This window comes from Sander vitreus, chromosome 13 (genome assembly GCF_031162955.1).
Source record: "Sander vitreus isolate 19-12246 chromosome 13, sanVit1, whole genome shotgun sequence".
NCBI classification, from domain to species: domain Eukaryota; kingdom Metazoa; phylum Chordata; class Actinopteri; order Perciformes; family Percidae; genus Sander; species Sander vitreus.
The window spans coordinates 5609910-5631188 of record NC_135867.1 but is presented as its reverse complement, the minus strand read 5'-3'; the positions used below and the strand labels follow the sequence as shown (position 1 = coordinate 5631188).

The 21279-nt window shown below is 40.7% G+C and overlaps 1 protein-coding gene across 1 annotated transcript in view; it reads right to left on the bottom strand.

Annotated features, from left to right (window-relative positions):
- Positions 1–2750: 2750 nt before the first annotated feature.
- tecta (tectorin alpha) overlaps positions 2751–21279 on the bottom strand; it is a 31478-nt gene continuing 12949 nt past the window's right edge. Inside the window, exons 13-24 of the mRNA XM_078266679.1 lie at positions 20304–20503; positions 19331–19711; positions 16618–16904; positions 15940–16220; positions 14633–14743; positions 11396–11598; positions 10431–10594; positions 9746–9994; positions 8632–8794; positions 8464–8548; positions 7721–7840; positions 2751–5440 (exon numbers count right to left, since the gene is read on the bottom strand). Coding sequence (XP_078122805.1) covers positions 5340–5440; positions 7721–7840; positions 8464–8548; positions 8632–8794; positions 9746–9994; positions 10431–10594; positions 11396–11598; positions 14633–14743; positions 15940–16220; positions 16618–16904; positions 19331–19711; positions 20304–20503 — 2345 coding nt within the window. The 3' untranslated portion in view covers positions 2751–5339. The remainder of the gene's footprint in view (positions 5441–7720; positions 7841–8463; positions 8549–8631; positions 8795–9745; positions 9995–10430; positions 10595–11395; positions 11599–14632; positions 14744–15939; positions 16221–16617; positions 16905–19330; positions 19712–20303; positions 20504–21279) is intronic.

The following is a 21279-nucleotide window of genomic DNA, read 5'->3' as shown; positions in this document are numbered from 1 at the left end:
CATCATTACCCACGTGCGCGTTGAAGTCCCCCAGCAGAACTATGGAGTCCCCCACTGGAGCCCTATGCAGGACTCCACTCAAGGTCTCCAAGAAGGCCGAATACTCCGAACTCTTGCTTGGTGCATATGCACAAAGAACAGTCAGAATTCCCCCCCCCCCCCACAACCCGCAGGCGTAGGGAGGCGACCCTCTGGTCCACCGGGTTAAACTCCAACGTAGCGGCGCTCAGCTGGGGGCTTGTGAGTATCCCCACACCCACCCGGCGTCTCACACCCTGGGCAACTCCGAAGAAGAAAAGAGTCCAACCCCTATCCAGGAGTATGGTTCCAGAACCAAGACTGTGCGTAGAGGTAAGCCCCACCAGATCTAACCGGTAGCGCTCCACCTCCCACACAAGTTCATGTATCGTGGAATGTCAAGGTGACATTCCACGTCCCCAGAGCCAACGTCTGCTGCCCGGGTCTGGTCCGTCGAGGCCCCTGACCTTCACTGCCACCCGTGTGGCAGCGCACCCAACCCCAGCGGATCCTCCCACAGGTGGTGGGCCCATGGGATGGAGAGATGTATGCCACGTAGCTTTTTTGGGCTGTGCCTGGCCGGGCTCCGTGGCAAACCCGGCTACCAGACGCTCGCTGACGAGCCTTCCATCTGGGCCTGGCTCCAGACAGGGGCCCCGGGCTTCCTCCAGGCAGGGTCACTCCATCTCTTCCTCGGTCACTCATAGGGTTTTTGAACCATTCTTTGTCTGGCCCCTCACCAGGGACCACTTTGACTTGGGAGACCCTACCAGGAGCACAAAGTTCCAGACAACACAGCCCTCAGGTTCATAGGGACACACAAACCTCTCCACCATGATAAGGTGATGGTTCCCGGAGATGTCTGATGTTCATTCCACATTCAGCTATTAAATGTCAGAGATAGTTGATGGATGACTACAGTGTACATAAATGCCTCAAAGGAATGTTTCAGCACAGAAAGAATTTACTTGAATAGATTTTGCAACTTTTAAGTAACTGAACACAATCAAAAGGTGTGGACTGAATGAGACAGATCTTTTGATTGGAATTATTTTTGCTAGGAGGCATTGTTCTAAGTTTACCTGTTAGCTTCTGAATCACTGCATGAGGACACACGTTTGGGCCCATTTGGAATGTTCATACAAAGAAGAGCTCTTTTTGGTGTAATGTAACCCAACTGATCATGTAGTCTTATCATTTGTGGTAAATATGTTTTCCAAGTGAAATAAAGAAACTGATAAGATTGTAAAAGTTTTTCTGCTGGCTTGTGTAACTATTAACACTGTCTTCAGTGGCAGAATATATATATTAGTATAAGTATAGTATATTTACTTAAGTACTGTACTTAAGGACAATTTTAAAGTACTTGTAATGTACTGTACTTTACTTGAGTAATTCCACATTTTCAAAGACAAATATTGTAACTTCTTACTCCACATTTATTTTTAAAGCTTTAGTTACTTTGCAGATTTAGATTAATAAATATAATCAAATAATAAATTATGATGTAATATAGATAAACTACCCAGCAGTATATAAAGGTATTATAATTTTCTCCACCTTTGCCAGCTGCAACATTAAAGTAATGCACACATTAACCCTCTGAGGACAAAAGACGCACCTGCAAGTCCAAGCGATGTTTGACAACACTCCTACTCAAAAAGCAAATTGCAAAATTTCATTTTAGACATTTATTTACTATTTTGTTCATATATTATGCCACTTTTGTGAACCCGAGACTTTTGTTAAAGTGCCCATATTATGAAAAAATCACTTCTTCTGGGATTTGGGGTGTTATTTTGTGTCTCTGGTACTTCCACACGCATACAAACTTGGAAAAAAAACCCATCCATGCTGTTTTGAGTGAGATATGGGTTTCTGAATGTATCCTGCCTTCAGTCTTCAGGTGAGCTGGTCAAAATCGGCAGGGCTGTCTATGTCATCGGCCATCTACGTCATCGGCCGAAACATTTGGTGTGTGCTAACCACTTTAGCTAATACCACATCAGCTAGCTGTTTCTCCAACATCGGTCAGTACAAGGCAGGATTAGCCAGTAGACTTCTTCTAAACGAGGGCACACTTCCAACTTTGCGTGGAATACCTGCAGACGAGGGACATGTAAGTAGTTCTATAGTGTTGTAGCAGTGTTTTGCCATTGGGAACGAGGTGGCTAATCACTAGCAGCGCTAGCTTCTAGCTAGTAGTCCTTACCTAGCTACTGCGCATGTGCGCAAAACCAATTCAAAACAATTGAGTGTAAGTATGCTTTCACAAGAAATTAGAGAAATATTTCCGCTTTAGGGCCACATTATCTATTTACACATTGCTCTGGAACAATTTTTGGGTGTCACTATGCAGAACGCTGAGTTTGTTCTGAACATTTGATGATATGAAAACACATGGGGATCAGTTATGTGGAAATACCCTTAAAAGTAGAATTCAAAAATATATCTAAAATGCTCTTAGACCTCAGAGGATTAAGGCATCAATAATTATAATCCAATGATATAATGTATATTATTAAAAGATGGGCCATTCTGCATGAGTACCTTTGGTACTTACTTTTTACTAAGTAACATCTTTCCTTGTATTTCTACACTGTCTTGGTATTTTTACTTAAGTAAAAGATCTAAGGTTCTTCTTCCCCCACTGTCTGTCATGTCTGCATGCTACACATCAAATAAACTTGACTCACACTGACTTTGAGAACTTAATTTATTAAAAGTTGGGTGGCTCTGCTCTCAAAGACTAAAACATATTTTGGTAATGGTTTTGAACATAAAAAAGATACTGATTATTAAAACAAAGAAGGCATGACATAAACCACCAAACTGACAGACAAGGACTGTACATTTGTACATAGAAGGTAGCAAAACAGGCCTACCTATGAAAAACTGATACTTACTGTATAACTAATCCAAAACTGAGAATTTGAGTTGGCTTCAGTGAAGAACACTGAAGGGTTGTGTGGTGACATATACTGACATTAAAAAGACATAAGGTGCCAAATAGAAAACATTGACCAGGGATCCTACTTAGAGAACCTTACTCTATTGACAGTTTTACAATGTCCACACATGTCCACCCTAAAAGGCAAAATGTTGTTCAGAATCAATACGTCAGAGCCAAAAGTCAATATTTGTGGCAGGAGTGTGAGAGAACACTATAACTGATTAAGATAGAAATTATAAAAAATTAAATATTTTAATGGCACAACTAATTGCATTTCTTACAGCCGCAACACAACCTGGGCACTAATCTACTGTATGACATTATTTAACATTTGAGTTAGAAATATGAGTATTCCTATTAAGGTGCTCTCCTCACACACTTCATTCAAAAAACTCCACTTTGACATCTGTGTAGTCTCATTACCTGATCCGTTACCTCTTTAGTGCCACAAGCTGATGTAGATTTCGTTGATTTAGAATGTTAAACACTGTAATTTAGTTGGTCTGGAGGTCAAACAGGACTACTACTACTACTACTACTACTACTACTAGCCAGTAGATCCACTGTCCAGCAGACTTTGATTCCACTATCAGAGCCCATGTACACCTGGTATTAATTTGTATTTGGGTATCTTATCTGGACAAAAAAAACATATACTTGCAGAGTGAATCTTTACAGATACATATTCTATCATGTCTGTTAGGGAGCTGGGCCATGAGCAGATCAAATGTGCTGTGAGAGGGAACTTAACGCCTGACTGTTCTTAATGCTATTGACAATGATAATTTATGCAGGATATGTGCAGTCCTGCTGCTTTTAGGGCTGGGTGTGATCATTGTTTCTTTATCGATTTATCTGATGATTGTTTTCTCGAGGCAAAGCCCGACCACACATCTTCAAATTATAAAGTACTTGTTTTGTCTGACTAACAGTCTAAAGTCCAAAGATATTCAGTTTACTATCACATAAAATGTGATAAAGCAGAAAATCCTCAAAACGGTGAAGCTGGAACTAGACAATGTTTGGCCTTCTTGCTTAAAGAACTACATAAATTGATTAATCGGTTACCGAAATAGTTGCTGGTTCATTTTCGGTTAATCTACTAATCATTTAAACGACTAATTGTTTCATATCTAGCTGCTCTAACTGGAAGTCTCCAGATATTCCACTTGAGGCCTCTTGTGGACTTGATTCATTGTGGATATGGAGAGCTAGACCCTCACAGTCACAGATGTTTGCTGACAAGTCCACCAACCTTATTTTAGCATATTGGCATCCGATCACAGTGCGGGCAGAACCAAAATGACGAGAATGTTTATTAATATCAGGTGTAATTGCAAATGCCAGTATCCAGATAATGCTACTCTGACTCCTAGACATTATGTCCATTACGCAACTATTTATTAGCTGTAACTATTCGTGATTTACTTTCATTTCCAATGCAGAATGTGTTCATAGCATTGTAAAGTAAAGGTGTGGAGGTCAGGACATTGGATGATGTTTGCCTTCAACACCACTGTCTTTGGTTCACTACCATGTTCACCACCACCATGGAGGTTAGGCTATGTTTTCAGTTCGGTGTGTCCGTTTTTTTTTGTTTGTTTGTTTATCTGTCCGCAGGATTTCAGAAAAACTACCGACCAGATTTTCGTGAAACTTGGTGGAAGGGTGTAGAATTGGCGAAGGAAGAACCCATTACATTTTGGAGGGGACCCGAGTCACGGGGCGGATACACAAATTACTGTGCAATGTCACTTACTTTCGTTAACATTGCGAGATAGGAGGTTTGTGCTGCATTCATGTGGTGTCGGAATAATCAGAAAAATGTGTTTCTGACTGGGAAAATTCCCACTGCATTAATATTGTGAGATATGGCACGCCTTGGCGGAGATCTGCTCTCTCTGAGTGCAATGTATAGAATTACAACATTTCTAACTTTGGCGCCATCTGGTGGTAGCATAAAAAAGACACTGTGGCAGACAGTAATGCATTCATTTTTCTTCAAACAAAAGCCATTAGAATAATTTGAAATATGTTATAATCACATAAAAAAAAAAAATCTACACATAGTGGCTTTAAGTACATGATAATACACAATGAGGTGTCCTGATATATAATGGAGGAGGTGGAGAATAACACAATTAGGGAAGTTAGGGGTGAAACTTTCTTTGTGTAGTTACCTTCAGTTGCATCAAGAATATGTGGCCTCAGACATTTGTGAATGCACAGTGTATTCTGTCTTGATTTTCTGACTGGAACACACAGCTGATCTACTGGCTAATCAACGCTGATAAACTGTGTGCATCTTCAAGTCTTTTCTGTGTTTTGTTCTTTTTCATTTGTTGCCTCCCTTTGTTCGCAGAGAGTGTTAGGAGAGGAGCGTGTGAATACGAGCCGGGAACATGGAGATCACAGTGCTGACGCTCAGCAGAGACACCGCAGGTGTGAGGTTACAGCTCGAGCTCGCAGCTGGGAAAAGAAGAAAAGCATTAATTATATTGGATGCTAGGTGGCACTTTTTATTGTGTTTTTTTAAAAATAATTTATATATATATAAATTATTGTTTTGTTTGTTTATTGTTTTTATATTTAAGTTTATGTATTGTGTATGAATTTATTTGTTGATTATATGTTTGCTTTATAATTGTTTTAGATGCTAATGTGCTTTGTTTGATAAGATGCTAAATATTTGTAGCTATTTGTGTTTCTCATTCTATTATAGACACATTTATATATATTTTTTTCCTTTTATATATATTGAACCTGGGAAGACAGAAATAATACACTCCAAACTACATTTAATTTGTATGTTTGGTGTATAATCTCAGCAAAGCAAAAAACTGCAGAATTACTGTATACATTTACGTCAGAATCACATTTGGATAGGAAGACAGAAAGTTTTTTTTTATTATTATCATTATTATGATTATTATTACACATTTTATTTTTAAATACATTATTTAGTTTGGGCTTCAGACACTATTGGTACATCTATACAACTTAAGTTGAGGTGCAAACAATTATTTTAATACAAATTGCAATGTAAATAGTACCACATTAAAACATGTCAAAACAAATAATATTAGTAATTCATCAAGCCTTGATATCAGACACAATATAGATAATGTAATAAAAACAGTATATAAAACCGTAAGTGGTGACAATTCTTATATTTTCATATTTCTCAATTTCATTTTGCATGTCATTTTATTTGTATTGATTGATTTTTGAATGTGTTTGGTGTATGTATTTGGTCTATATTTATATGTAGAAGTGTTCTTTTTCCTTCTTTGTATGTCTTTTTTTTATTCATATTTTTTTGTGTGTATGTCAGTGCAGCTTTGATATTTAGTCACAATAATAAACCGCAGACCACATACTGCAGGCAGTTAATGCTACTTGGTCTCCAGACAAGCTAAACCTATAACACTAGGATTCATTCATTTAGACCGATGTGTTGTTATGTTTATTGTATAAAGAATGTAAGCAGTAAATGGCAAAAATAATTCTATTTACATACATAAGCATGACAATGACATCTGTAAAGAGGATTACTACCACCACTATTTGGCTCTTTCCTACCTGAGTTAAACTGTATGTAAATTAACTCTCCCTAATGTAACCAAACCCAAACTGAACAGTACTGTATCTGACAAATAGCCAGCACAAGAGGCCAGGCACACAATGGCTAGCGCTGAGGTAAATGAGATAAACCAGAAAGGCTAATTGCTTTATCATATCTTTATCAAAGTAGTGTTACTTCAGCTATCCAGGTTGTGTGTAGTGACGCAGGTAGCAGGTTCTTAATGCCTCATTTCTGCATCAAATGTCCAGCTTGTGTTACTTATTAACCAACAGACGTCAGGGAAAGTTGTACAACCTGCCCCGTGTGAAATATCTAGAGCTATCTAGGCTGAGACAAGCGAGGCTTATTGTGAAATTGGGGAAGATGAAAATGTAAAGAACGGTTAGTACAGACTCTAGCACAAGTAGAGATGAATTATCATTTCTGAACAGCCCTTCTAACGCAGTTTCATGGGCGATTTTAGACCCTTTTTAGGGGGGCTCAAGCCACCCTAAATTTAATCTCAGCCCCCTAAAAAAGAGAGTTTGTGAACTTGTCTGTTAGGGACAGAGGACAAACAATTACCATCAACAGAAAGGTAGTTTTGGCCAATCGGAGGTGGTTGTGCCAGACTCCCGCCTTTGGCTGAGTCTCTATCTAATCTTTTAGAGGGAGAGCAGGAGTGTGGTTGTGAACTTCAACGTTGGTATTCCCCAGAGAAGAAGTTGGTCATTTCATGGTGCAGATTAGAACCCAAATTGAAACTTAAGCAACTAAAATTGCTGAATGTTAGAACATTGTGTCAAATTGGGCGTTATTACTGTGACTTCTAAAGTGTCGGGTTTAGTTCCATCATAGTGTTAACAGTGTCAAAAAACATCAGCTGATGTTGTTGTTCAGTAGCAGAGATTATCAGATAATTAAATTACTGAATTAGCAGGTGGGGGGGTTTAACACTTTTGCAACGCACTGTATCCATGTCACATTCTCATTAGGGGCTGAGCCCCCCTAAAGGTCTGATCCTAGAATCGCCCCTGCACAGTTTGTTGCAGCGTTCTGCTTTTTAATCACGTCATCGTAGGTTTAATGTGTATTTGACCTCTGTATCATGTGTGCCAACATGACATTGAACACCTTCGAAGTACTATGTGTGTTTTGTGAGTACATGTGCGTCTGGTGCTTACTCCGGCAGCTTTTCCCATCTCTTTGCAGCATCCCAGTCACACAGCTGCAGACCGGTCCAGCCATCTTACTGGTGCAGATCTGCTCACAGCCTCCGTTTCCCTCCTCACACCAGTCTAATGCTAAAGGGAGACTTTACAGGTTAGTCATGCAAATCCTGGAAAAGCTTTGGAATTTGACTTAATAGCTGTGGAAAGATTTTGGATTTTGGAAACTTCTGTAAAGTTTAGTACAGCATTGTTCCTGTCTTTAAAATCTTACTTAAAGGTGCAGTAGGTAAGACTTATAAAACTAACTTTCTGTCACATTTGCTGAAACTGACCCTATGTTCCAGTAGAACTACATGAAGCAGGTCATTTAAAAAAAAGCTGGCTCCTCTGGCACCACCTACAGCCTGTGGTGAGATTTGCAAAAATCCACCGCTCCCTGTTCAGATGCACCAATCAGGGCCTGGGGGGGGGGGTAACACTGCTCATGCACACGCATTCATTCTCCCTTGTGGGGGGAGGGGCTTAGGAGACCGTTTTGGGCTTTAGCGGAAAGGGGGGAGGGACTGAGAAGTTGTCAATGTTCAAATTTTTTGGCTCAGTCCTGGATTTTCACAATCCTACCTACAGCACCTTTAAAGATATCAGAAATGTAATTATGAGCTGTTTTGCTTTGAATTTCCACCCATTCTAGAGGTAAAATCAAGCAAAGTGTAGTTGGTCGGCGCTTAACAACACCTGGACCGGACCTTACTTACCTCTCCTTCTAATGGGTCCCACAGTCAATATGTGCTCTTTATGGTCACTGTCCTCCGAGTACATTCTTCTCTTGTGTGGACAGTTCTGGATGCACAGTACACATACATTAATACAGCAGGCATTGTTTCACCAGCATTTTTACTGTTAAGATTTTAAGATGTTCTCACCACTTTGCAGGCGTTTGTTTCCGAGTCGCACAGGGTGACGTCACAGTGGAGGTGGACCTCCTCGTAATCCCCAATGAACTTGAAGACGGTGACGTGGAAGCGACAGGTGAGCGACACGCCGTTCTCTGCCATGCCGATGGTGTTGTCTTTAATGTTTGGACACCTAGAGAGGGACGGATGTTAATGGAATAGACTGTGTTTATGCCATTTACCAAGCAAAGGTTCTTGCTTATCAGGTGTTTAATTCGCTGCTTCATATCATCGGAAATCAAATACCTCTGGACTGTTTTTTGGACAAAAAAAAATAAAAAATGGGCTCTGGGAAATTTTCGAAAGGCAGTTTTCACTACTTTCTGAGATTTTAAAGGCTAACCAATTAAAAGAATTAGGGCTGCACAATGTGCTGCAAATGTATGGAAATTACAGTTTCCAAATCGCAGGTGGGCGCAATATTTGATAAAATAAAAATATGTGTCAAACCATTCTGAATGAAGTATTGTGGTGCTGCAGAAACGTCCCAGGCCTACAATTCCTACCCTACAGACTAAAGAAAACATATTTGTTTGGTACAGATCCTTTCAGAAGTCACACTTTAATCATTCTAATTTGAATATTTGTTAATGAAAATGAGAAAAAGGATACAGAAATGATCATTGCCTCCAATATCGTGAATCACATCGCAAATCACATCAGTCAAAATAATAGCAATTAGATATTTTCCTTTATATCGTGCAGCCCTAAAAAAAAAAATCAACAGATTAAAAGGTGCAGTAAGTGATTCTGCGCAAAGATTGTTGATATTTGAACTCAACTGCTAAACAAATACAAACCCCCCACCCCCCCCCCCCCCCCTTCATAAGCTCCGCCCCACAGATTCATAGACAGATAACTAGCTGGGTGACCATGATTCACTGAATTTGACAAAAAGTGTATTGGATTAACATCACTTACTATACCTTTAATAAATAACAAGAATAATCATAAGTTGCAGCAGGAAAAAAAAAAACTGTGCTTGTGATGCTAAGCCCAACATTGTGTATGTGTGTCTGTGTGTGTGTGTGTGTGTGTGTGTGTGTGTGTGTGTGTGTGTGTGTGTGTGTGTGTCCAAGCCTACCCTCTCTCTATGATGATATAGCGGAGTCGGTCACTGCTGTAGCGGGACGGCGTGGCCCAGCACATGTTTACTATGAGGATGAGCTGGTTTTCATCTGCCCCTTCCACAAAGACACCCACGAAGAGGATGTCTCGCGTGCTGAGCACCACCTCCCCCTCCCTGTACGGGTTTCGGTACGAGGAGTTCTTATATAGAGCCATCTTGGTGATGAAGTTTCCTTCCTGGGTCGGTAAGGTGAGGTTTATCACACTGGAGGGTGGAGGAGGAATGTAATCAGTTGTTATGTCTAGACTTAGCGTTTTGATTTTTAATTGAAGTAAACGTATTATTGTACAGCTAATGTCTACGTGTGCTCTATCTCAGTGTTTCTCAAATGGGGGTATGCGTACCCCTAGGGGTACATTGGAGTACTGCAGGGGGTACATGAGATTTTTGCAAAATGCCATACATTATTCTGAAAATAATTATACTATAATAATGAATGACCTTAGTGATGGATTCTAAACATTTGAAATGTAGCATTTAAATGTTTTTCAGTTACAAGGTTGTTGTTTAGAAAATCTATCACTGCCAGCGCTGTATTGTACCTGTATTGTTTGCGCTGGTCAGGGGGCATTTGGCTTAAAAAACAACTCAAAGGGGGTACATTATTGAATAAACTTTGAGAACCACTGCTCTATCTGACCTGAGCATGGGCTTGAGGACAGTCTCCAGGGAGATCTTCAGGTCCAGTTCGTAGGCGCAGGAAAACTCCACGTTGATGGTCTTGTCTCTGGTGATGATGTTCCCGGTGTTGTTCACACTCTCTATCCACACGGTGTTCTTATACATGATGTGTGTGCTGTTCGACTGGCAGAGAGATATTTAGAAGAGTCACCAAAGATGCTTGACAACAGTTGATACATGAGATACGCTACAAAATGATTGCGTGGGATTTCCCCCTTTCTGGTCTACATATCCCTGCCTCTGCTGAATTATTTTTTATCCCCGCATTGGGACTAAATGTATCCCCCCCCTCAAAGTGATCAATGCAACTTCACCAATAGATCATTATACACCTAAAAAAAAAGTAATTTAAACTAAGTAAATTGCTGTAACAGTGCCATATAACGATAAAATCCAAGCGGCAGTTGCTGGTTGTATTTAGCCGCTACAGAGCCCGGGGACGCCGGATAATAGCCGCCAACGGGTGGCGTCATCTGGCGGGCCGGCTACAAGGCACCGCCAGATGATGGTCCTTTGAGGGGCCATGGATGGTAGTTGAGTTTAGCCAGAAAAAGTGAGCGTCATGCGGAGAGGACAGTTAAGTTTAGGCACCAAAACAACTAGTTAAGTTTGGGAAAAAGGTTGTGGTTTGGATTAAAACACTCCTGAGGAAAGAACAAGCTTTTTCTTGGGTGAAGTATTTTGTTTTCGCCGAGTTGAAAGCGGTTTATTTTATGTTGACACCACGTTGTGCTATTTCATTCTGAGATTATTTTCCATTAAATATTAATTTAAGTTCATAAATAAGTATTTTGGCATGGCTGGCCCGAGTGTCATTAATTCTTGCACGTTTTGTTTTGTTGTGCATGATCAAAAAACCCCCCCTTTTTTCACAAATCAAACCCTGCCAAACTGCTGTAAGAATAGGAATGAATGGAAACGGACCTGTACGATGGAGCCACAGTGTCCCTTAGTGTTGTTGATGCGAAAGGAGATGCGGTCCTCTCCCTCGATGCCGGCGCAGTGCTCGTCGTTGACCCTGACGTCCTCTCGTTCAAAGCCCAGCTGGAAGAGCTTACACTTGGAAATGGAGACCTCCATCTGAGCATGCTTACAGTTCACCTCTGCCTGGATGATGTCATCATCACCTGCCAAACACACACACAGACAGACATCAGGTACTGTACATGGCAGTGGGAGACCAATATTATTACTCCTGGAAAGTGTGGCCCATCACGCTGTAAATATGTTGCCTGAGGCCGGGTACACACTGGCTGCGTGGCGTGAGCGTGTTAGCTGCGTGGTGTGTCCGTTTTTATTTTGGTTCCCATGTTAACAGGTTAGAGCTTACACACTGCCTGCGTGACAGCTCTAGCCGCGCCAAAAACGTGTGCATGCTAGAAATAGGACCGACGCCTATTTTTCACGCGACACGCAAGCGTGTTGGAAGCGTTTCCAGGCAAAATAGAATACAAAAAATGTTTATATGTAATTTTGACACGAATACATATTAATAAATGACATTTTGATGTTTGAAAGTCTCTATGTTTTGACATAAATGCAGATATAAATGTAATAATTATCCATTTTCAAATATTGCACCTGTCAATACAGAACAAACTATTCTGTAGCCTATTTTGCCGTCGATACTGCCGACGTTGTCTTTGCTGTAATCAAATCAGTCTATATTTATGTTTAACATGAAGTATACTGCTTGAGTGCAGTTTATCAATGGGAAACATACATGTATACAGACAAGGCTAGCAGCAGCAGCGCCGCGTCAGACATGTTTCTGGTGTGCAAAGACATACAGTGCAGATCCACTTTGGCAACACGACTGAAGCGAGATTCATCTTGGAGATGAAAAAACATAATAAGACATCACAGATCTTCTCACAGAAAAGAGAAGGCATGGAGTGTAATTACAGGAGTGCTTGGAGTGGAAGGTAGATACTAGCTTAATAAACATGTGATTGTTCTGTAAAGTACTTGTAGAGACAATAAAATCTGGGCAGGCAAGACGCTCCGCTTCCGAGATGCTCCCGGCATGGTATGGCAACACGGTCTCACGGCAGTTTGTGAAATGGTAACGTTATTTTTAATCTATTGATTCCTGTACACGGACACGATTATGTCGGTTTTTTTTTTGTGTGGTGCTCAGCACAAAATGGGAATGGGAAGCATAATGGGAAGCATCTATACGGAGGTTGGGTTTAGAAGAACGGGGAAAGGACACGTCACACGCCGGTACACGACCCGCGGTCTCTGGGGGACACGCAACAACAACGGGACGGTTGTGTTTAGGAAAAGAACGGGGAAAGGAACCGTCAACCGTCAACAACGGGGAAATAAAAAGCCACACGCTGGACACGATCCCCAGTCTCCGGGGTGAAAGTCCTGTGTTGTTTGACCCATCCACCCCGACCAACCTCCCTACGCGGATTTTCGGCTTTTCATACTACTCCCTACCGTAGTCGTGCTGTGATCACGAAATATGCTTCCCATTTGAATACATTACATTAAAATTCATGCTCACCACCACGACAAAAAAAAGAGATAATCGTGTCCGTGTACACAAATCAATAGATTAAATAACGTGACCGTTTCACGAACTGCCGTGAGCACAGACAAGCCCAGTGGAAAATCTGAGTTAAGGTTTATTTTTCTTTTACATGACTAACATTCTGAAGGAAAGGATTTATTAGTACACACATATATATTTAGCTACTACAAAAGTTACTACTACAGTTTAATGCTGAATTATTTAGTAAAGGATGACTACAGTATTTCCAGAAGTGTGGTGAGAAATTTTAAATGTTTTAAATGAGGAGACATTTTTTACATGGACATGCATATGCAAAATAAATACACCAGTATGATTTTCATAATAGAGACCGACTGCAACGTTGACATGGCATATATTATCGGCCGATTTGATCTTATCACAGATTGATATTGGTGCATATCTGACAAGGAATTTTAGTTCAGATTAATGTGTTTTGCAACCGTAAAATGTCCGATTTAGTAAATAACTTTAATAACCAAATTGAAGCGCTCCTCATCAAAAATGTTATAATTGTATATTAAAAAAATAATATTGATCGATGTATCGTTATCAGATATTTTAGCTCTAAAGAATAAATATCAGAAATGGCTCTATTTGACAGTTTAGAATATTATACTGTAAGACAGCTTGATGTTTTAACATCTTGTACTTGCTCACAGGCATGCAGCATGAAAAACAGTAAACAACTAAATCCTCTTAATGCTTGAGTGCTTAATTTTAAAACACGAACACCGATCAATTACTTAAAACACAGTCAAACCATATTAAACATAATCTTCTAAGATCATACTTACAAAACAGTTTACATATTTGGAACATTATAAACCAAGAAGATTCACATTGATGCTTTGTTTGCTTCTTTTGGCTGCAATGTAAGTTGTTTGATACCATGGTCTGGGTGAATACTCGATTCTGATTGGCTGCAGGGTGTCCATAAAAAAGTAATGTAGGACACCTACTAAAGGAGTTCCAGTGAAACTGACTGTTTACTGTATGAAATGAATGCGCTACATTAAATCAAATAGGAAATGTGGATCTGTTATTTCCAACTCGTATTCTGAACAGGGTTAGGGTCTCCCGTTATCTCCCGTTGCTAAGGGATTCAAGTCGTTTCTAAGGTCTTTCTTATTTCCTGGAGGAGTGAATAACGTTTGCATTGCATAAGAACCTTAGGATGGGAATGATTGTTCCAGGTATAAGTCAAACCGTCAGGCGTAACCAGGGAAACAGAGTTATTGTTTGGATGAACTTTAGATTTCAATTGTAAAACAAATTAAAATATAAACGAATGTAAAATATGTTATTTGGCAAGTGACCATGGTATAAGTGGGTTAATGCCCTTCGAGGTGTCCATTGTCAGGTAATAATGGACTTTGACGCGTCGGACGGTTCACACCTCGACGTCGTCCATTAATACCTGACAATGGACACCTCGTCGGGCATTAACCCTTACATATTTGGACTAGCGAACGAAAGAACTACAACACCACAGAATCAGAAAATGATTTAAGACCTAGAACACACGTTTTATCCCCCCGCGGAAACCCTGATACTGGGACAGGATAAAAAGCGGCGATGGATGATATGAAGGCCTTGCTGCTCTATGAAGCGCTCACCTCCAGTGCTGGTGGGCAACTCTGGACAGCCACACAGGTCACCTCCGTTCTCCAGCTCACAGGTGAAGTTTGTGCAGATCTCTCCTGCACAGGGGTCGTAGATCCATTCTGCTAAAGACAGGTCCACACACAATGTTAGCTGTCACACACACGGTTGGCTTAAAGCTATAGTGGGTAGTTTCTTCCCCCATGAGGAATTCTAAGTATTGACAACAAGACTGTCATTGCATCCACATGACGCAAGCCTCCGGTGATTGAGCACCACCCCCACCCCTTCTCCACACAGTTACTTGTAGCCAAGGAGGACACGGAGGATTAAAAAAACATAATGGACTCTTCAGAAGAAGTAATTATTTTCACGTTTTTGCGCGAACGTCGCCGGACGACACCATTTTCTAAACACTACTGAGAAATACAGAGAGTTGTGTGAAGCTGGATGTCTTAATTAGCTTCGTATCAACTCATTTGGCAATGGCTTGAATGTAACAGACGTTCATTAATATAAAAATGTTATGCACTAAAGCTTTAGTTAAACATGCATATTCAGTATGGTGACTCAACCAGCAAAACTATGGCTGATGAAAAGCACTGGGTGGAATTTCTGCCAAGGGCTTAATTTCAACTGGGGATGGGGAGGACACATCCCTCTCAGTGTGCCCCCCAACCTTTACAGTTTCAGTTTGATTTACTCACTAAAATCTCTCTAAACAGTGTCCTCTTACGGTCCAGCCACTGAAATCCAACAGGAGAGCACAGAGGATTGATCAAAACATTTACCCATCTGATCTAGGGGTGCAACGATACATCGATCTAGATCGATATATCAATTCAATGATCCACGATCCAATATTAGTGAAAATATTGATACATGTCATCAGTAAGATGCCCCATTATTTTAGATTCACACTTTATATTTATTCTTTTTATAAAAAGAATAGTTTGTTTTTAATTTAAATGTACGTAAGGGCTCAGTAATAAAATAGTCAAATCTAATTTTTGTTGCTATTAATGTAATGTAACTGTTGAATGGGCATATGATAAAGTCTTATATTGATTGCAGGCCCCTGAATTGAATCAAAATTGTATCGTGACAGACTTTAAGATATTAGCAAATACCGTATCTTTGTCCAAAAAATCAATATAATATCATATCGTGATAAAACTTGTGATTTACACCTTCAAAAAACTTTACGGGCAGCAGAAAGAGAAACATGCAGTGCCATGTCTGTGTGTGTGTGTGTGTGTACGTGCATATGTCTGTGTGTGTGTGTATGCTGGGAGAGGCTGGTGCCTCGCGTTGCCCTTACAGCAGTTCTCTTGGGTGATCCACTTGGTGGTGAGGGTGCCCATGGAGCGGCAGGCCTCTGCGTAGGCTGCCAGCGAGCCGCAGACCTGAGCCTTGCGGTGATTGTAGCAGCCGTCCAAGTAGCAGGACTGGTAGAAGGGCCGGGGATCCAGCAGGCCGTGGCACGGCTGGAAGAAGCCTTTCAGCTGGGTGAGCTTCTGACACGCATCTTCACTTTGCAGCGCCAGCACCGCCGTGTTGTCACAGGACTGAGCCAGAGCCACAAACTGGGTTTCATCACAACTGGAAGAGAAAGATAAACATCCAACTGTCAAAGTTATTGTTTTATTATTATTTTAATGTGTATGTTTTTTTCTACTTGCAAATACTGTACGTACTGCTATGCACCTACAGTGAGCATGGACTCAACTGATTCAAAGACACCCAAAGGCAGAAACAATGGCGGACTGTAAAGCCAAAACAATGAGCTAAAAGAGGCTAAAAGAACTGCAGAGTTTGGTGATGAATCTCTGTTAGTTTGTGACTATGACAGATCCCTATCACAATAAATATAGCCATTTATTAGTGGAGCTTTCATGTTACGCTTCGAGCATGATCGCCAAAAGGCTTCACAACAATTGTACGATTAATGTACATTTAGTGTGCAATATATTCCACCGTGTCTGTAAGCCTCACCCACCTGTTCTGCATACCGTTGGTCTTCCAGCTCTGGGCCAGCTCCAGGGCGCTGACAGCCGGCTTGCCCCTGGAAGTGATGTAGTCGTCACTGGGGTCTCCGTTGAAATTCCCACAGAGACCACACACCTTGTTCTGAAGCCGCTGGCCCATTGTGATGCTAAGGGTGTTAAAGCGGTTGTATCGAATCTGGATGTCCTGAGGTGTGTCGATGACAATGAAACCTTCGGACGTGGACAGACGTGTCATCAGCCCAGTTAGAAACGGTACCGACACTGGTGTACCATTAACCTGTGAAGACACAGGAGACGAAAATCTTTACATCTCTGAGACAAGACACACAGTCACTTTTATTTAATTTACTTTCAGTGACCATAACATGTCCTCACATGCTAAATTCAGACTTTTCTCTGCTCTCAACTAAGTTTTGACCACTGTGGGATTTTGAGTCCTCTTTTGATTGCAGGTGATGATAATGAACGTATTGTGATGATTTTAAATATTATATTACCATTTTTCTTGAATATTTATAATTTTACTGACCTATAAAACCTATATGTAGAAAAGATTTGAAGTCATTACCCTTTTATTTTGACCCAAACCGGACTTGCAGATTTGACAAAGGTGACATTGTGTTCATTTTGATCATTAGACCCCAGACCACTCTCCTTGCTACATCACTTATGAACTAACTGTTAGACAACTGCAATAACAGAAATCCAAATAGACCTATTCGGGATTTGTGAGGAGTAGTGCTGAGTAAAAAGTACTGTCAACACCAATCACAGATATTGAGCATCTGGAAATCCATTGTATTTAACTATGTTTTAGAACAGGAGTCTCTCTGAGACCCCAAAGAGTAGCAGACTTCTGAGACATGTCATTTGGTAAAAATTATGTAAACCAGCAACTACAGTGCCCCATAGAGTCTTTGTGCTTTCTTGCCTCGCAGATTTACTTGGATCGTTGTTGCACCTTCTCCCGTGGTCCTGTTTGAGGCCCACTGCTACTTTTATTGTTATTATTAGTCATATTCCTATTGTCATTACTGCTACTATTGCTATATGTTTGTTATTACTGTTCATATCACTGTATTTACCCACTACTATAATACTAATTAGTTCTATGTCTATTATTGTTGTAGTTGTTAATGTTATTATTGTGGTAGCTGTGCATCTCTGTCTGTGTGTGTGTGTGTGTGTGTGTGTGTGTGTGTGTGTGTGTGTCTCTCTCTCTCTCTCTCTCTCTCTAGAGTGTGGTCTTAACTTGCTCTATATGGAAAGTCTGTTATGATTTGACACTATAAATACAATTGAATTGAATTCATATAATTAGGAAAAGTCATCATTTTAGTGATGTCCTTAATTGTTGAAAGTGAGGAGGGGATCCAAGATAAACCATAACCATGGGTTTTTGTGAGCTTTGGCAATGAATGTACCCAGGTGAAAGTTGTTATTTGACAATTTCATAGACAACTAAGATTGCCATTTTTTTCTCCTGGCTGAGAGATTTGAAAACAGAGAAGTGGTGTTTGAGCTTAAACATGTAAGCTTGATCACCTGGGGCAGGAATGTAGATTTGTGTGTCATCTGCATAAACTGATTTCATTTTCACAATGGATCACTGAGGGGTAGCATATACCAAAAAATAAAAGAGACAGCCCAAAGCATAGATTGTAACAATCTGAGATGGTGCTGTAATTGCTGTTCTGGTGAATATGACCTGAGCCCATAATCACTAATACCAACACAGTTCTTAAGGCAGTTCAGAACATTTGTGCGGCCAATAGCTTACTCAGGTCAAGCAGGATTAAGACTCATTAAGAGCCAAAGTTAAAAGCAATCAGCAAGTCATTATCTACCTCAGTGGGTGCACTTTCAGTGGAATGATATGGAAAAAAAGCTTGAACTGGAGGAGCTCTACCAAGCTATTAGTGATAATTGGTAAATTGGACTGCAAGTACTGAGGCAAGAAAAGGGAGATTTGAATTGGATCTGTTTGTTTAGTTTCTCAAGGAGAGGTTTGATACAAGCATCTTTGATGCCAGACGGCACATAACCAGAAAAAAAGTAAGTTGATAATGTCAACAAATAATCTCCTAATAGAGATAATTGTTCTATTAAAGCATTTGACAGAAGCAATAACACAAACCTCCCCTTACAAAGGAAATGTAAAATTCATAAGCAATAAAACGCACCCCTCAACTCTACAGTTTATACACTTAGGGGTTTTGCAGTTTCTTGGTCTATTATGACCAAATTATGATGTTTGATAAACCATTATCAGGTGTTATTACACACTGATGTTATTCTTAGCAACAGTCTGTTATAAAGAATTAGCAGACCGCAGAAAGCCATCGGATTCAACCAAGCCGTGTAAAAAGTAAGGGATAATGTAGAGCGAGGCGGTTGTTAGAGTGAATACAACCCTTCACGTCGGGGTCCTGATCACCCTGTCGGGGTTCGCTATAACAACCACCTCGCTCTACATTATCCCTTACATAGACAGTTGATAGTGTTGTTAATGTGGGTTAACATTTGTTGTTTGTAAAGTCAGGTTAGGGGGTTTAACATGACATCCACTGTAGAACTGATCCAGTTCAGAGTCCATGTAATGTAACCAAACTACAGAGTAGAAATCATGACAAGATGAATTAGTAATTTCCAATATTTAGCGGACGTACTGACAATCCAACGACGGTCCAACGCTTCTCTCACCTTGATAGTGCTGCCAGAGATGAGTATGTTCTCCTCATTGATGTAAAGGTAGACATGGGAGATGGTGGTGAGGTTGGGTGTGCTCCATTTATCAAAGTTAGCGATGAGCTGGAAGGAGAGGTCAGGCAGCTTGTGACAGTTTGTGGACAGGACGAAGGAGCAGGAGGCCGGGAGCCGCAGCGACGCCCCGTCGAAGGTCCTGAAAACCCCACCGCCAGACGCCACGCAGTGCTGGGAGCGCCGCGCAAAGCAGCCCCGCACTCCGTACCGCAGGGTGCACTCTTCCTCTGCTATACAGCGCCTTGGGTCGCACTGGATCAGGTTTCGTCCAATGCACTGGCAGCGTTTGGTACAGTCACTGTTCCAAAACAGCTGTTTGGGCTGAAATAAAGAAAGACATCGGTTAAAACCAAAGCTGAAACAATTACAGATTAAGTATTTAAAAAATGTTGATAATGGACTTTTTAAAGCAAAAATTCTGTTCTGTTCAAAAATCCAGTTTTCACTTGTGAGAATTTGCTGCTTTTCTTTGTCTTTTTTAAATAGTAAAATATATTAGAATATTTTGAGTTTTTATTATTGAGTATTGGACGAGAAAAAAAAGCAATTAATTGTGATGGATATTGTTTTATATTTTCTGACATTCTATGCTATATACCAAATGGCACTAAAAGAGCCAGAGAGGTTTGTTAAAATGGATTTACATATTTTGTCAGTCATGACAATGTCAATCATTGAATTAAACTGAAAGACAATCATCCCTACTTAACCTCTGATCTATCTATTTATCATCTATCAATGTATGTATGTATGTATGTATGTATGTATGTGTTCCATGATCCATCCATCACCAGCCTGATTTATACTGATTTATATCTAATACCAGCCTGATTTAGTGTTTAGGCCTTAAAAGCCAGCTTTTGCTGCATATGTCATTGAGTTTATTCCATGTAGTGCTGGATGTGGGACTGACCTCATAGTACTTGCCATCAGTGTAGCAGCCACAGTTCTGAGGCAGGATGCAGCTCTTGCCGTTGAGCACGTAGCCCTGGTCACACTGACAGCCCTCCACACAGTCCTGGCTGCAGTCCCTCTGGCCGCGGGCTGGGGCGCACTGGGGCGGGCAAACCGACACACAACTGGAGTAATGGCTGTTAGGTGGACAGCTCTGGACTGGGAAGTAGGCAGGTTGGCAACGGTACAGTATTAGCTAACGATTGCACTGACTACATTGTGCACATACTGTAGGACATTTTTCCAGGATAACTAGGTGTTGATTTTTCAGGGATAAATATTTGTTGAGAAGTGTTGATTGAAAAGTCCATTGGTGGGCTTATGTGGCTCTATGGCAGCTGTTTAAAGGAACAGTTTGACATTTTGATGATGAGAAGCCCAATCTAATACTTGCCTGTAAGTACGGAGCTGGAGTCAGGGCGTGGTTAGCCTAGCTTAGCATAAAGACTGGAAGTAGAAGCAACAGCCAGGCTCCATCCAAAGTTCAAGAATACCCCTATCACCTCTGAAGCTCACTAATTAACACATCGTATCTCATTTGTTTAACTCATGCATACATCAATGTAAAAAAGAAAATGTATGGTTTTAGGAGGAGTAATGGTATGCAACTATTTCTTGACTTACAGCAGCCGGGTGCAGTGACTGTGCGTAGTGTATGTTCTTTATATTACTGTTTCACCCAGTTTACCCAAATTAAAAATAACAAGTCCTCTCACTTACTTCTAGTGGTATCTAGCCATTCTGATACTTTTGGCTTTATGTGCCCAGGGTTTGAGATATGCACCTCTCTGCCTGAAACCCAATACAACAGAGTTGAATGGAATTAGGTTTGTGGTACTCATTGCACTGACAATTACTGTAATTTTCAACAGTAAACATTTAAAATGCCAACAGTAAAAACATCCTTGTTACTGTGAATAATCCACAGATCTCAC